At 44.2% G+C, this 17022-nt stretch overlaps 1 protein-coding gene across 10 annotated transcripts in view; it reads right to left on the bottom strand.

Annotated features, from left to right (window-relative positions):
- The window catches only part of LOC106568497 (probable E3 ubiquitin-protein ligase HERC1), a 100379-nt gene extending 85344 nt beyond the window's left edge, over nucleotides 1-15035 (bottom strand). For all 10 annotated transcript variants that reach the window (XM_045692611.1, XM_045692609.1, XM_045692612.1 and 7 more), the window contains exons 1-9: nucleotides 14720-15035; nucleotides 8613-8812; nucleotides 7573-8355; nucleotides 2940-3035; nucleotides 2459-2644; nucleotides 1855-2010; nucleotides 1507-1662; nucleotides 830-926; nucleotides 263-406 (exon numbers count right to left, since the gene is read on the bottom strand). In XM_045692611.1, the coding sequence (XP_045548567.1) occupies nucleotides 263-406; nucleotides 830-926; nucleotides 1507-1662; nucleotides 1855-2010; nucleotides 2459-2644; nucleotides 2940-3035; nucleotides 7573-8355; nucleotides 8613-8774 (1780 nt within the window). In that variant the 5' untranslated portion in view covers nucleotides 8775-8812; nucleotides 14720-15035. The remainder of the gene's footprint in view (nucleotides 1-262; nucleotides 407-829; nucleotides 927-1506; nucleotides 1663-1854; nucleotides 2011-2458; nucleotides 2645-2939; nucleotides 3036-7572; nucleotides 8356-8612; nucleotides 8813-14719) is intronic.
- Nucleotides 15036-17022: the final 1987 nt, after the last annotated feature.

Below are 17022 nucleotides of genomic sequence, written 5' to 3' on the forward strand. Positions count from 1 at the left end.
ACTGTTATCTCCCCCTCAGAAGGACATTATCGTCGCTGTATCAAACCGTTATCTCCCCCTCAGAGAACCATTATCATCTCTGTATCAAACCGTTATTTCCCCCTCAGAGAACCATTATCATCACTATCATACTGTTATCTCCCTCACCGAAGGATATTATCATCTCTGTGTCATACTGTTATCTCCCACTCAGAATGACATTATCATCTATGTATCAAACCATTATCTCCCCCTTACGAAAGACATCATCTCTGTATAATACCGTTATCTCCCCCTCCGAAAGACCACACCATGCGTCCGTCCTGAGCCACAGCCATCGTGTGAGAGCTACCGCAGGCCGCCTGACCCACTCCACTGATATCCTTCACCAGCGTAGGCACGTTACGACTATGGCTGTCACTGTGGCCTGGAGAGACAGAGAAAGATCGTCATGACTGTGTCCGTCACTGTGGCCTGGAGAGACAGAGAAAGATCGTCATGACTGTGTCCGTCACTGTGGCCTGGAGAGACAGAGAAAGATCGTCATGACTGTGTCCGTCACTGTGGCCTGGAGAGACAGAGAAAGATCGTCATGACTGTGTCCGTCACTGTGGCCTGGAGAGACAGAGAAAGATCGTCATGACTGTGGTCGTCACTGTGGCCTGGAGAGACAGAGAGAAAGATCGTCATCGTCCATCACTTTTACTTGTCTGATAATAATAACCAAACATTTATTTTCTAAAGCAGTTTTCAAATACATCTAGAAGTCACTGAAAGGTGCTCTGTCTGATGATGTTATTGCAGTGTCAATTCCATACAATGTTTGAAATGAAAAGAACAGGAACTCTACCCAGTCTGCCGAAGTCACCTTCTCCCCAGGTGTACAGCTCTCCATCGTTGGTTACAGCAGCACTATGTCTGTAGCCAGCAGAGACACACACCACAACCTGAAAGTAGAAAACATTGACGAATCATATGAAAAGTGGGAAGTAGTTTTCTTTTTGGGTATTCAATAAAAATGTCTGCTTTCATCCTAGCCTCGATTCCAGAACTGATTCAAGCCGATTCTCAAACGAAACTACGCTGTGATGTCCTATACCGCGAGACCACGCTGTGACGTCCTGTACCGCGAGACTACGCTGTGACGTCCTGACCACGCTGTGACGTCCTGTACCGCGAGACCACGCTGTGACGTCCCGTACCGCGAGACCACGCTGTGACGTCCTGTACCGCGAGACCACGCTGTGACGTCCTGTACCGCGAGACCACGCTGTGACGTCCTGTACCGCGAGACCACGCTGTGACGTCCTGTACCGCGAGACCACGCTGTGATGACGTCCTGTACCGCGAGACCACGCTGTGATGACGTCCTGTACCGCGAGACCACGCTGTGATGACGTCCTGTACCGCGAGACCACGCTGTGACGACGTCCTGTACTGAAAGACCACGCTGTGACGTCCTGTACCGCGAGACAACATCCATCCTAAAACACAATGAGCACGGGTTAGTCTCCATTGCAGGCTTACTTTGCCCAGCAGAGGTCCTTGTATTATCTTGGGGTATTTCTGAGTGGCACTGTTTCCATGTCCCAACTTCCCATAGTCTCCGTCGCCCCAACTGAAGACCTCTCCCTCCCCTGTGACAGCCAGGGTGTGGCCATCAGAGCCCTTGGACGAGGAAACCTAAAGCACAAAACAGAACGACAAACCGTTCAAATCAGCAGGTGCCCTATCGCCTCTGACCACAGACAGTCATGTTCTTCACAGTCATGTTCTGTACATTTCCAAACTATTCTACATGTTGAATCTCCGGAGTTCGTCGACACCCAACAGGTGATCTACTGCACAGGGCCAACGTTATGGTGAGTCTTTTACCTTACACATGTTCCTCGGGGGTTCCAGGGCCAGCTTCTTGGGCATGGACTGGTTGTTGGAGTCTCCCAGACCCAGCCGGCCATAGCTGCCCTTCCCACAAGCCTTCACTGAGCCGTCCGCGGACACAGAGAACGTGCAGTACTGTCCCGCTTCAATCTAGAACAGAGGAAAGATGAAGTGGAAAGAGAAAACATGTCATTCAACAGAACTAATCATCTCAAACTGGACATGACATTTATGACATTATTTCTGATTCATTCAAATGCATTTAGCTGCAAGTAATCAACTTATTGTCCTGTTTCCGTGAGCTGATCAAGGAGACAGATGAAGCTGTGTTTTTAATATACGCTTTGGTAAGTGTATACCATGACTCGGAGCTGACAGAACAGATTGCGGTCCACCATGTCAGACAGATGCCCGATTCACACTAGAGAGCCCACCTGAACCGTACTGTGCTGGCTCAAATATTTTCATTTTCACATTGTCCTTTCCAGCAAAGTTCCAGTAACTATGGTGGATTCATAGCCAGGCTAGCCCAGTACAGCTCGGCTTGATCATATTTGGCCCTACAGTGTGAAAGAGGCTCGACAGGGTTGTAGAGTACCATTTGAGCGTCGCTGAAGCCCTGTGCCAGTTTGGGCTGTAGGATCTTCTCCAAGGTGCCCTCAGCCAGCTGGTGAGAGCTGTTGCTGCCCCACACATACACCATGACAGCATCGTTCTCCACTCCACCAGGGGTGGCTGAGCCCGCGCTGCACGAACACAAGCAGTTGGATGCCAGGTTACAGATCTGATGAGGAAAGGGGAAGGAAGAACATTTACATACAGTGCTGCAGTGTCTAATCTGTCAAACAGATAAACAGCCTGTCTTGCTTGATGTAAAATATTTAGTAAGTGTTACTGCATGTTTGTCTTTCGATCCGTATCTTACAGTATAACTGACAGAAATAATAAGCCCTTGGGGGATGAATGAAGTTCACTGAACTGTATTGAATACAGTGTTGCCATAGCTTTATGCTGTCAGTCATCATTCAGATCCAGACCTAGAAAACACAGATATTTCTAATTGCTTTAGTCCAACCAACCTCTTCAAACAGGCAGAGAGCCACGTGGGAGAGACTGCAGAGTCCATCTGCATCCTTCTTCAGGGCCTGAGAATTGAGAGAGTCTCCACGGAAACCCTAAGGGAATAAAAACAGAACATTAGAGGGTACTGTTCCAGGACACTGACAGAACATTAGAGGGTACTGTTCCAGGACACTGACAGAACATTAGAGGCTACTGTTCCAGGACACTGACAGAACATTAGAGGCTACTGTTCCAGGACACTGACAGAACATTAGAGGGTACTGTTCCAGGACACTGACAGAACATTAGAGGGCACTGTTCCAGGACACTGACAGAACATTAGAGGGCACTGTTCCAGGACACTGACAGAACATTAGAGGGTACTGTTCCAGGACACTGACAGAACATTAGAGGGTACTGTTCCAGGACAATTGAGCCCATTTGGCTTGAAGGACAATGAAAAAGGAGGTACAGGTAATGTTTTACTACAAAGAGAAGACTTAACAGTTCACAACTGACATCCTTCAGTTACCACTTCTCATAGCCTTCCGCCAATTATAGAAAATACACTAAAACAATATCACATAAAAAATCTCAATACCAGTCTGTTGGAAAGACAATAAAACAATACCACAGAAATAATATCTCAAAACCAGTCTGTTGGAAAGACAATAAAACAATACCACAGAAATAATATCTCAATACCAGTCTGTTGGGAAGACAATAAAACAATACCACAGAAATAATATCTCAAAACCAGTCTGTTGGTACATTACCACCCTGTCATATATATCTACATTTCGAGATCCACTTGAAAAGTTGCTGGTGGAGTTCTTTATCACCCAGAAGATAAAAGCTTTCTGGTGGAATATTTCCTATTGATTAAGTGACTAGTAAATCAAGTGGACACACAGACAGACGAGGCAGCACCACCACACTGAGGAATGGACCAGGCTTTTAGCTGCAGGCATCAGGCCAGGATACACAGTAAAATGAAAAAGTAAATATGATTTACAACGAGGGGAAATGTTACGCTGCCACCCGCTGCATTAGTACCCTCCACAATACACACACTGAGTGTACAAAACATTAAGAACACCTGCTCTTTCCATGACAGAGACAGACCAGGTGAATCCAGATGAAAGCTATGATTCCTTATGGATGTCACTTGTTAAAACTAATGTTTTGTACACCCATATGGAAATAGTTTAGTGCCTAAAAAAAGGGGTTAAATATGAGTAAAAAAAATGGTGCATTCAGAAAGTATTCAGACCCCTTGACTATTTCCACATTAAAAAAAAAAAAAGGCTGTAAACGGATGAAGTCATTTTTTTCCTAAACAATCTACACATAATTCCCCATAATGGCATATGGGGTATTTTTTGCAAATGTAGTACAAATACAAAAAAAATATAACATTTACATAAGTATTCAGACCCTTCACTCAGTACAATATTGAAGCACATTTGGCAGCGATTACATCCTCGAGTCTGCTTGGGTATGATGCTACAAGCTTGGCACAGATGTATTTGGTAAGATTCTCCCATTCTTCTCTGCAGATCCTCTCAAGCTCTGTCAGATTGGATGGGGAGCATAGCTGCAAAGCTATTTTCAGGTTTCACCAGAGATGTTCGATCGGGTTCAGATCCGGGCTCATGCTGGGCCAGTCAAGGACATTCAGAGACTTGGCCCGAAGCCACTCCTGCGTTTTCTTGGCTGTGTGCTTAGGGTTGTTGTCCTGTTGGAAGGTGAACCGTCGCCCCAGTCTGAGGTCCTGAGTGCCCTGGAGCAGGTTTCCATCAAGGATCTCTCTATACTTTACTCTGTTCATCTTTCCCTCGACCCTGACTAGTCTCCCAGTCTCTGCCGCTGAAAAACATCCCCACAGCATGATGCTGCCAGAGAATCTTGTTTCTCATAGTCTGAGAATCCTTTAGGTGCCTTTTGGCAAACTCCAAGCGAGCTGTCATGTCTTTTACTGAGGAACGGCTTCCGTCTGGCCACTCTACCATAAAGGCCTGATTGGTGGAGTGCTGCAGAGATGGTTTTCCTTCTGGAAGGTTCTCCCATCTCTAAAAAGGAACTCTAGAGCTCTGTCAGAGTGACCATCAGGTTCTTGGTCACCTTCCTGACCAAGGCCATCTCCCCTGATTGCTCAGTTTGGCCGGGCGGACAGCACTAGGAAGAGTCTTGGTGGTTCCAAACTTCATCCATTTAAGAATGATGGAGGACACTGTGTTCTTGGGGACATTCAAGGCTGCAGGAATGTGTTGGTACCCTTCCCCAGATCTGTGCCTTGACACAATCCTGTCTCAGAGCTCTACGGACAATTCGTTCGACCTGGTTTTTGCTCTGACATGCACTGTCAACTGTGGGACCACATATAGACAGGTGTGTGCCTTTCCAAATCATGTCCAATCAATTGAATTTACCACAGGTGGGCTCCAATCAAGTTGTAGAAACAACTTAAGGATGATCAACGTAAACAGGAACCACCTGAGCAAAATGTTTAGTCTTCTGGCAAAAAGTCAGAATAGATATAGTTTTATAAATTTGCAAACATTTCTAAAAACCTGTTTAAGCTTTGTCATTATTGGCTATTGTGTGTAGATTGATGAGATTTTTTTTTACTTAATACATTTTAGAATACTTTCCGAATGCACTGTATATAAATACTTTACTGATCTTTCTTAGAATCGCTTCAAAAACAACGTCATTTTGATTTGATTTTAACTGTTTTCCTATCTACGAATCTGTTATTCATTGCGTTTTATTCATACCAGTCAAAAGTTTGGACACACCTACTCAAGGGTTTTCCTTTATTTTTACTATTCTCTACATTGTAGAATAATAGTGAAGACATCAAAACTATGAAATAACACATATGGAATCATGTAGTAACCAAAAAAGTGTTGAACAAATCTAACAAAAATGTATATATTTGAAAATCTTCAAAGTAGCCACCCATTGCATTGATGACAGCTTTGCACACTCTTGGCATTCTCTCAACCAGCTTCATGAGGTAGTCACCTGGAATGCAATTCAATTAACAGGTGTGTTAAAAGTTAATTTGTGGAATGTATTTCCTTCTTAATGCTTTTGAGCCAATCAGTTGTGTTCTGACAAGGTAAGGGTGGTATACAGAAGAAAGCCCTATTTGGTAAAAGACCAAGTCCATATTATTGTAAGAACAGCTCACATAAGCAAAGATAAATGACAGTCCATCATTACTTTAAGACATGAAGGTCAGTCAATACAGAACATTTCAAGAACGTTGTGCAATCGCAAAAATCATCAAGTGCTATGATGAAACTGGCTCTCATGAGGACCACCACAGGAACGGAAGACCCAGAGTTACCTCTGCTGCAGAAGATAAGTTCATTGGAGTTAATTGCACCTGAGATTGCAGCCCAAATAAATGCTTCACAGAGTTCAAGTAACAGACACATCTCAACATCAACTGTTCAGAGGAGACTCCGTGAATCAGGCCTTCATTGTCAAATTGCTGCAAAGAAACTACTACTGAAGGACACCAACAAGAAGAAGAGACGTGCTTGGGCCAAGAAACACGAGTAATGGACATTAGACCGGTGGAAATCTGTCCTTTGGTCTGATGAGACCAAATTTGAGATTTTTGGTTCCAACCGCTGTGTTACGAGTTAGATGCAGAGTAGGTGAACGGATGATCTCCGTATGTGTGATTCCCACCGTGAAGCATGGAGGAGGAGGTGTGATGGAGCTTTGCTGGTGACACTGTCAGTGATTTATTTAGAATTCAAAGCACACTTAACAAGCATGGCTACCACAGAATTCTGCTGTGATACGTCATCCCATCTAGTTTGCGCTTAGTGGGATTATCATTTGTTTTTCAACAGGACAATGACCCAAAACACACTATTTGACCAAGAAGGAGGGTGATGGAGTGCTGCATCAGATGACCTGGCCTCCACAATTACACAAACTCAACCCAATTGAGATGGTTAGGGAGGAGTTGGACCTTAGAGTGGAGGAAAAGCAGCCAACAAGTGCTCAGCATTTTTGGGAACTCCTTCAAGACTGTTGGAAAAGCATTCCTCATGAAGCTGGTTGAGAGAGTGCCAAGAGTGTGTAAAGCTGTCATCAAGGCAAAGGGTGGCTACTTTGAATAATCTAAAATATTTTTTATTTGTTTAACATTTTTTTGGTTACTACATGATTCCATATGTATTATTTCTTAGGTTTTTATGTCTTCACTATTATTGTACAATGTAGAAAATAGTAAAAATAAAGAAAAACCCTTGAACGAGTAGGTGTGTCCAAACTTTTGACTGGTACTGTATATACCTAAAGGGGTCCTAAAATCCTAAATGAAATCGCTAAATGATCCTTGGGTATGACCATTGTTAAATAATTCCATAAGTTAGCTTAGTAGAACCCCCCCCCCAATATTACACTTTAGGGGTACCAAATGGCCCCCTATTCCCTATATAGTACACTACTTTTGACCAGAGCCCTATTCCCTATATAGTACACTACTTTTTACCTGAGCCCCTATACCATTTGGGACGCACACATCATCTATATATAAATAGCAGAGCATGAGCACTGCTATTATTGATGAAACCTACCCTGAATAGAAAGGAGAAGGTCAAGGTGAGGGAACGTACGTACCGAGTATTGCCTCATTTGAAGAAGTGTTTGATAGATGAGGTCATAGCCTACTCCTCCCTCTGACTGTAACTGTTGTGACCCCGTGGAGGAGGAAGCAGAGGCAGCCAGGGCCACCTCCACCCACTCCAGCAGGAATCTCAGGGAGCCCCTCTGTACAGCCAGGCCCAGCAGCAGCTCCAGAGCCAGCCTGCGTCCCGCCCGATCTGCCCCTCCACTCACAGAGCTCACAGACGTCTTCTTCAGGAAGTCTGCCACCTGAGCCAGGCAGTCCAGCCCCACCGCTGGGATCTTGTTCTCGTTGGCCAGAGAGAGAGGGGGCAGGGAGGCTAGGACAGAAGAAGCGGTAGCCAACACATCGTTACACAGCGCCACTCCAGGGTCCTCACGGGCGTACCGCCAGTTCTGCTGCAGCAGGGCGAAGAGGAGACTCAGTCCTGTCCGTACGCCCATCTCTATCAGAACATCCGTCCCTGATTTAACTCTGGATGCTCCTCCAGGCAGCCAGGGCTCCGAGGCAGGCTCCATGGCCCCGCTGTCCTGGCTAGCCATGGTCTGAGGGGGAGCAGGAGCCCGGAAGCGGTCGTGGTACTTGCTGTGGAGGGCGTAGTATATCCGCTGGAGGACCACGAGGCGGTGGTGCAGGCCCAGGGCATAGGGGGTCCGGGCCAGCACACGGTGGGCCAGGCAGCGCTGGCTGTGGAGTAACGATGACAGGTACTCCTCCCGCTCCTCAGCAGCACTGGACTCATACTGGAAGTCTGGCAGGCGCGGGCCAATCAAGTCCTGAAATTAAAAACAAACCTTTTAACTGCAACTTATATTCAAGTATTTTGAAATGTACACCGAGTACACCAAACATTGGGAACACCTTCCTAATATTGAACCTGGTCCCAGATCAGTCTATGCTCTTGCCTGCTCCATTGCTGTTATTGTCATGACAATGAGTGACAGGGGGTTGGCATGAAAGCACAAACAGACTGGAACTCAGGCTATATAATATATGCAAGAGGATGCGAGTTGAGCACGTTCTGTCCCTTTACCATTACAGGCTGGGCCACCCCCACCACCTCCTTATTGTGTAGCAGTTTGGCGTAGAGTCCTGCAGCCCCCTGGCGCGTGGCCGTCTGGCTGTCCTCCGCCGCCCAGGAGCTGTTCAGATGCTCCTGCCACTTCAGCATCACGTGGGTCTGGCAAGGCACCATTTCTCCTGATCATTATCTACACTGTGGAGTTATTACAGCTGTCAGGAACAGATGAAGGGGAGAAAGAGAAAGCACCTTGGTTAATAAGGTTAGACTAGAAGCTATAGATACCAAAATCAAGGCAACATTTCTCCTGATCATTATCTACACTGGAGTTATTCCAGCTGTCAGAGACGAGACCGAAGGAGAGAGGGAGTTTGAGAAAACACCTTGGTTCATACAGTATAATTATGTTATAAGGTAAAATTATTAAACACTACCACTATAAAAGCTATGGCCTATCACTGTATTTGGCTGTATGCCCCGACGAAAGTTGTTGTTGAACGAAAGCTTAGCACATTAAAACCTCTACAGGATCAGTGGGACCCCGCGGGAAGGTTGAGCTAACGTAGGCTAATGCGATTAGCATGAGGTTGTAAGTAACAAAAACATTTCCCAGGACATAAACATATCTGATATTGGCAGAAAGCTTAAATTCTTGTTAATCTAACTGCACTGTCCAATTTACAGTAGCTATTACAGTGAAAGATTTCCATGCTATTGTTTGAGGAGAGTGCACAGTTATGAACTTGAAAATGTATTAATAAACCAATTAGGCACATTCTGGCAGTCTTGATACAACATTTTGAATAGAAATGCGATGGTTCATTGGATCAGTCTAAAACGTTGCACATACACTGCTGCCATCTAGTGGACAAAATCTAAATTGCACCTGGGCTGGAATAATACACTATGGCCTTTCGCTTGGATTTCAAAGATGGAACAAAAAAAATACAAAACAAAGAACGCATGTTTATTTCTTTGTTTTATCTTTTACCAGATTTATTGTGTTATATTCTCCTACATTCATTTCACATTTCCACAAACTTCAAAGTGTTTCCTTTCAAATGGTATCAAGAATATGCATATCCTTGCTTCAGGTCCTGAGCTACAGGCAGTTAGATTTGGGTATGTCATTTCAGGTGAAAATAGGGGGGGAAAAGGGGCAGATCCTTAATTAAAACACTGAAACTTGAATCTGATTTAAAGTGGTCTGAAAGTATTCTTAGGACATGAGATGACATGAAAATAGCTTAATTAACTGAAATGTCCTTGGATTCAAGGCCTTTCAGTAAAGGAATCCCTCGTCTTGATCTGATCGATATGGTGCTGTGACTTGTAAATAATTCATTTACATTACAGTTGGTGGCAGCAGTCACTGGTCAGCAGCTGGAAAGTACCAGTAGTACGGTAATAGGATTCTCTATTTTAAATACATTCTGTTTCAGTGTCACGCCACAGCACAGCAAAGCAACGGTCTAGCAGCAGGGCAGTAGGCACATGACCATGAATGTATGACACACTATCCCATTGAACCCAGTCTCTTCTAAACCCTCTATGTCTAGCCAACTAACCTTCCAGACGTCTTGTTCTACAATCTACTGCTTACAAACGCTGCTTAGTGCAACACCCCTCTCTGATCACAAGCCTTGAACTCCAATAAGCTACACAACACCACAGCAGGCCTATCGATAATATTGATAATAGGCCTAAGACGTGATCCTGTGAGCAAACAAAGCATGTCAAATTATGTTATTACTGCTGATAAGGTAAGAGCAGGCTAATAAGAGTTTAATTGCGTTTTTTTTTGTTAGTCTTGGAGTATACTTTTTTCCCCAAGTGCTGCCAACGCCTAGGGTAATATTGCAACCATCTCCTTGAACTGTTTCAATAGCTTGAGAGTCCCTTAATTTCCCTTTAGACAGATAAAAGTCAAACCTTTCAATGGTTACCTCAGTCTCTACAATGCCCAGAGGCCAACACAGTAGCTTGGATGAGCCTGTCCAGTACAGTAGCCTTTCTCTGGTCTAACGAAGAGGTCTGGGGGCATCCATCCTTCCATACTTGAGTCAAATACAACCATCGACCGTTTCCTTGTTTTCCTCGCTCTAAAATGACAACTCAGCGCATGCGTCAACTGAAGGTCAGATTACATAGTGTAATCTATGTCTTAGAGCCATTTTAGAGCAACAGAAACTAGGAAACAGTCGGTGGTTGTATTTGACTCAAGTTTTACATATTTTTTTAAACTATGGATTTCAGCAAACACACACAAGCCCAACTTTAAACAAGATAAATATCGGTACACAGTAAGGCTTTAAGATTTGACATTTTTTTACAAGTATCGACTGACAGTGACTCGATATAGTCGGAGCTTCAGTCCACCCACACTCGTTGCCGCTCAACTCTGCCTTGTACGTACACGGAGTGTTGAGATTTCTCAGCAACATCACAATAGACAATTGAACTCGATGCACAGCACAGTGCATTAAGATTTAACAGCCTTCATAGAACTCTTACTGTAATACATTAACATTATGCAGCATTAGTGAAGTGAGAGCTAGTTATGGGCTGACTGAAGTCTGAGAGTGAGCCTCTCTCTTTGCAGCTCAACAGTCAGAATAGAGGCCCAACAGACAGGCATGAGGCAGGCAGCTTGCCTAGAGCACAGCCCTAGGCCTTTATGGTTTCCAGTGGACAAAAATAACAGGAAGCTTCTTTTAAAAGAGGCAACAAAGTTACAGTAAAGGTCTTGACATAGCTCGTCAGGCCTGACCTAGCCCTCCCTGGCTGACCCTGCAACATCCCTGAACCAGCACCTGACCAACCATCTGGATCAACAGACGGACCTATATTGGGCATGGGGGGGGGGTATCATTATTAAAATGAATGTCAATAGGAGAGGCCTCACACTTTGTCTAGTATCAGGTTGACCTACAAGTTCAGACTGGTCAGGCGGTCTCTGATTATTTACTATATGCAAGAGCAAAATGTGCAGGTTAGGTTACATGTTACTAATAATAAAAGGCAAATAGTAAGGTGACCGGAGGCAAAAAGCTTAGGTCGCCATACACAGAGTATTGAAATAACAGACCCTAGGGCCGGTTTCCCGGACACTAATTAGGCCTAGTCCTAAAAAGTATGTTCAATTTTTTTGTCTAGAACCAGGCCTAATTGTCTAGAACCAGGCCTAATTGGTGTTCATGAGACTAGCTAATGGAGTTAGTTTTATTTATATATTTTATTTAACCTTTATTTAACCAGGAAAAGCCCATTGAGACCCAGAGTCTCTTTTTCAAGGGAGACCTGGTCAAGGCGGCAGCTACAATCAGTACATTACAGAACTAAAACATACAACAATACAACATGATCCAGCCTAAAAAAAGTCCTCTGTAACAGAGTCTCACAACAATATTTTAAATTCATTCAGTGGCACTAACATATCCAGATGAAGCATGGATAGTAGACTATTCCATGCCTCTGGTGCACAAGAAGAGAATGCAGTCTTGCCTAATAGTGTGAATGTCCTGGGGACTTTAAGTAGCAACCACCTAGCAGACCGGGTATGGTAACTGCTGGTGGTGAAGGAGACCAGACTACAGAAGTAAAGAGGGAGTTGACCTGCTGGTGGTGAAGGAAACCAGACTACAGAGGTAAAGAGGGAGTTGACCTGCTGGTGGTGAAGAAAACCAGACTACAGAGGTGAAGAGGGAGTTGACCTGCTGGTGGTGAAGGAAACCAGACTACAGAGGTAAAGAGGGAGTTGACCTGCTGGTGGTGAAGGAAACCAGACTACAGAGGTAAAGAGGGAGTTGACCTGCTGGTGGTGAAGGAAACCAGACTACAGAGGTAAAGAGGGAGTTGACCTGCTGGTGGTGAAGGAAACCAGACTACAGAGGTAAAGAGGGAGTTTACCCAAAAGGACTTTGTAGATGAACACATATAAATGTATCTTTCTACGCATATAAAGTGAGGTCCAACCTACCATTTGGTACAAGGTGCAATGGTGGGTGAGTGACTTGGCTTTTGTAATAAAGAGCAAGGATGCATGATAAACAGAGTCCAGTCTCTGTAAGACAGAGGAGGCTGCATGATAAACAGAGTCCAGTCTCTGTAAGACGGAGGAGGCTGCATGATAAACAGAGTCCAGTCTCTGGTAGACAGAGGAGGCTGTATGATAAACAGAGTCCAGTCTCTGGTAAGACAGAGGAGGCTGCATGATAAACAGAGTCCAGTCTCTGGTAGACACAGGAGGCTGTATGATAAACAGAGTCCAGTCTCTGGTAGACAGAGGAGGCTGTATGATAAACAGAGTCCAGTCTCTGTAAGACAGAGGAGGCTGCATGATAAACAGAGTCCAGTCTCTGTAAGACAGAGGAGGCTGCATGATAAACAAGAGTCCAGTCTCTGTAAGACAGAGGAGGTTGCATGATAAACAGAGTCCAGTCTCTATAAGACAGAGGACGTTGCATGCATATACAAGTCACCATAATCAATTACAGAGAGAAAAGTGGCCTGAACAAGCTTCTTTCTAGCCACAAGCGGGAAGCAAGCCTTTTTACGAGGATTGCCTCAGACTGCAGTAAATAATGTATATCACTCAATCCCTATGTCAGGTTTCAACATACCTAAGGACTAGCTAACATTTACTAAGCTGAGATGCAACAGTAAGATACACCAAGGTTAAATTCAGCTGCAAAATGGCCTAAAAGCAATGCATGATGGGTTGGGACGAATGACACAACAATGGCATGATTCCTCATTGTCAACAAACCAGTGGCAACTGTAACAACTGAGACAACAATAATTATTATTATCATTAAGGAGGTGCCTTGATTTATAAGTGTGTAGAAGAAATTCAGATTTTTTTTTTTTTTTTTTTGCATATTCCAACTCCCGAGACACCCAAGTGGGGTCACTATTGGACAGCACCCCTGGAGCAATTAGTGTTAAGAGCCTTGCTAGAGGGCACTGCGACAGATTATTATTTATTTTTTTCACCTTGTCGGCTCCAGTATTCGAACCAGCAAACTTTCAGTTACTGGCCCAATGCTCTAACCTTGAGGCTACATGAAGCAAAGAATCTGTGACAGAGGTTTGTGGAAAGCTGATCACTTGTCTCTGAATACTCTTCTGTCATCAGAAGACCACAATATGAGAGTGCATGACTAACATTCAAACACCAAGGACATGATTGTGACTTGAAAGACAGGTTTGAATTTGACAGCTATTCCCCCTGGTATCCTGGCATTGCAGACAGGCTTTCAGGAAGCAGAAAACAAATCAGTGAGTGTGAGAAAATGTCAACTGCTAATGTAGTAGACATGTAGTAGACTCCGCCATCTTGTCTATTTCAAATCTTCTCTCATTGATTGAGAAAGGTGGGCGAATTTAGGAAGAATCGATTGGACGAAAATTCTGTGTTCTATGTTTTACACTACCTACTGTGTAATGACTGTATGGAAGTGTTTACATACTGTGCCACCTCTGTTTCAAAGTGTAGCTAATCTACTACAAGATGACCATGTGCTCCTGAAAACAAATTCAGCTGGGAAAAATAAATAAATAAACTCACGTTGTTGTTTTGCAAGACATAAAAGTCACAGGAGGGTGACTAAAGTGGATTCTGGTCAAGCTTTTATCCTTGCAGTCACATTGACTAGCTGGGTATTCTAAACACTTAGCTACTGTAAAAGCTAGCTAAGTTGCATAGGTACAATACAATACCTAAACTATTCAGTGATTTGGTACAGTGACAGCTGTCATTGTATAATCAGCACCAGATCTGCATTGTGTGACGTTAGCAGCTCTGTATTGTGTTGCAGCAAGCTAGTAGCTAGTTACTGTCCTATCAGGTCTTAGCTTTCTATGTAGCTAGGTTGACAACTGCTCTTTAACCATACTCAACCTAGCTATAGTTAGCTATCTTGACTAATAGGATATGGCAGTACAGACTGCACTGTGTCATTCTGACATTAGATAGCATTGCTAGCTAGCAACAAGCCAAGTTAGCTAGCTATCAACAATTGTTGTTTTTGTAACACAAAATTATGTGTAACGGTGATTTTTCTATTGGCATAACTACACACACTGCATACACAAATGCATTCAAAATAAAACCCTACCTCTGTTGTCAGTGTTATTCACACCCGGTCTCTGCTTTCCTCGTACGCTCAGTTAGCTAACGTTAGCTACAGCTGGCAACTAACGTTACAGTGCCACTGCAGTTGACAGCTAACGGGAAAACAAGTTTTGCAAATAATTCTGTATCTAGAATTAATGAATACAAATGAGTAACAAGTTAAGACATCCGGGTTTCCATTAAGTCAGTCTCCGACACGGCACCGGCTAAATGTTTTCGGTCTCGCCAGGACGAAACAACAGTATTCTGCCTGGTTGCCATGAAAAACAGCATCATACGAACAGCACAGCCCATCACGCTTGGGCGTCAGCGAGAACACATGGAAACCGTCACGCGAGACCAAGATTCTTCTTCGGGTTTATTGGCGAAATACACATACTGTATGTTGTATATGTTTTATTTAACCTATATTTATTAACTAGGCAAGTCAGTTAAGAACAAATTCTTATTTACAATGACAGCCTAACCCTAACAACACTGAGCCAAATGCACACCACCCTATGGGACTCCCAATCAAAACCAGTTGTGATACAGCCTGGAATTGAACCAGGGTCTGTAGTGACATCTCTAGCACTGAGATGCAGTGCCTTAGACTGCTGCACCACTTTCTGTAGTGACACCTCTAGCACTGAGATGCAGTGCCTTAGACTGCTGCACCACTTTCTGTAGTGACACCTCTAGCACTGAGATGCAGTGCTTTAGACTGCTGCACCACTTTCTGTAGTGACACCTCTAGCACTGAGATGCAGTGTCTTAGACTGCTGCACCACTTTCTGTAGTGACACCTCTAGCACTGAGATGCAGTGCCTTAGACTGCTGCACCACTTTCTGTAGTGACACCTCTAGCACTGAGATGCAGTGCCTTAGACTGCTGCACCACTTTCTGTAGTGACACCTCTAGCACTGAGATGCAGTGCCTTAGACTGCTGCACCACTTTCTGTAGTGACACCTCTAGCACTGAGATGCAGTGCCTTAGACTGCTGCACCACTTTCTGTAGTGACACCTCTAGCACTGAGATGCAGTGCCTTAGACTGCTAGTATGTGGTAGTAGTAGAGTAGTGGCCTGAGGGCACACTTAATGTTTTGTGAACTCTGTTGTGAAATGTATTGTAGCTAATGATTTTAAAATTGTATATAACTGCCTTAAGTTAATTTTGCTGGATCACAGGAAGGGTAGATAATGGAGAGCCACAATAATTACAAATACAAAATACACGCAAAAATCTAATTTGTCTTTATTTGTCACATGCGCCGAATACAACAGGCTTAGGCCTTACAGTGAAATGCTTACTCACAAGCCCTTAACCAACAATGCTTTAAGAAGTTAAGAAGAAAAATGTGCTAAGTAAAAAATAGATATGTAGAAAAATTTTGAAAAAAAGTAACAAATAATTAAACAGCAGCAGTAAAATAACAATAGCGAGGCTATATACAGGTGGTACCAGTACAGAGTCAATGTGCGGGGGCACCAGTTACTCGAAGTAATTGAGGTAATATGTACATGTAGGTAGAGTTCAAATGACCATGCATAGACAATAAGAGGGGTCTTGGTAGCCCTTTGAATAGCTGTTCAGGAGTTTTATGGCTTGGGGGTAGAAACTGTTAAGAAGCTTTTTGGACCTAGACTTGGCACTCTGCTACTGCTTGCCGTGCATAGCAGAGAGAACAAACTGACTAGGGTGGCTGGCGTATTTTACAATTTTCAGGGCCTTCCTCTGACACCGCCTGGTATATAGGTCCTGGATGGCGGGAAGCTTGACCCCAGTGATGTACTGGGCCGTACCCTCTGTAGTGCCTTGCGGTCGGAGGCCAAGCAGTTGCCATACCAGGCAGGTGTGCAATCAGTCAGGATGCTCTCAATGGTGCAACTGTAGAACCTTTTGAGAATCTGAGGACCCATGCCACATATTTTCAGTCTCCTGAGGGGGAATAGGCTTTGTCGTGCCCTCTTCACAACTGTCTTAGTGTGTTTGGACCATGATAGTTTGTTGGTGATGTGGACACCAAGGAACTTGAAGCTCTCAACCTGCTCCACTGCAGCCCCGTCGATGAGAATGGGGGCGTGCTCGGTCCTCCTTTTCCTGTAGTCCACAATAATCTCCTTTGTCTTGATCACGTTGAGGGAGAGGTTGTTGTCTCTGACCTCCTCCCTACAGGTTGTCTCGTCATTGTTGGTGATCAGGCCTACCACTGTTGTGTCATCGGCAAACTTAATGATGGTGTTGGAGTTGTACCTGGCCATGCAGTCATGAGTGAACAGGGAGTACAGGAGGTGACCCAGCAC

The sequence above is a fragment of the Salmo salar genome, chromosome ssa13 (assembly GCF_905237065.1).
Source record: "Salmo salar chromosome ssa13, Ssal_v3.1, whole genome shotgun sequence".
NCBI classification, from domain to species: domain Eukaryota; kingdom Metazoa; phylum Chordata; class Actinopteri; order Salmoniformes; family Salmonidae; genus Salmo; species Salmo salar.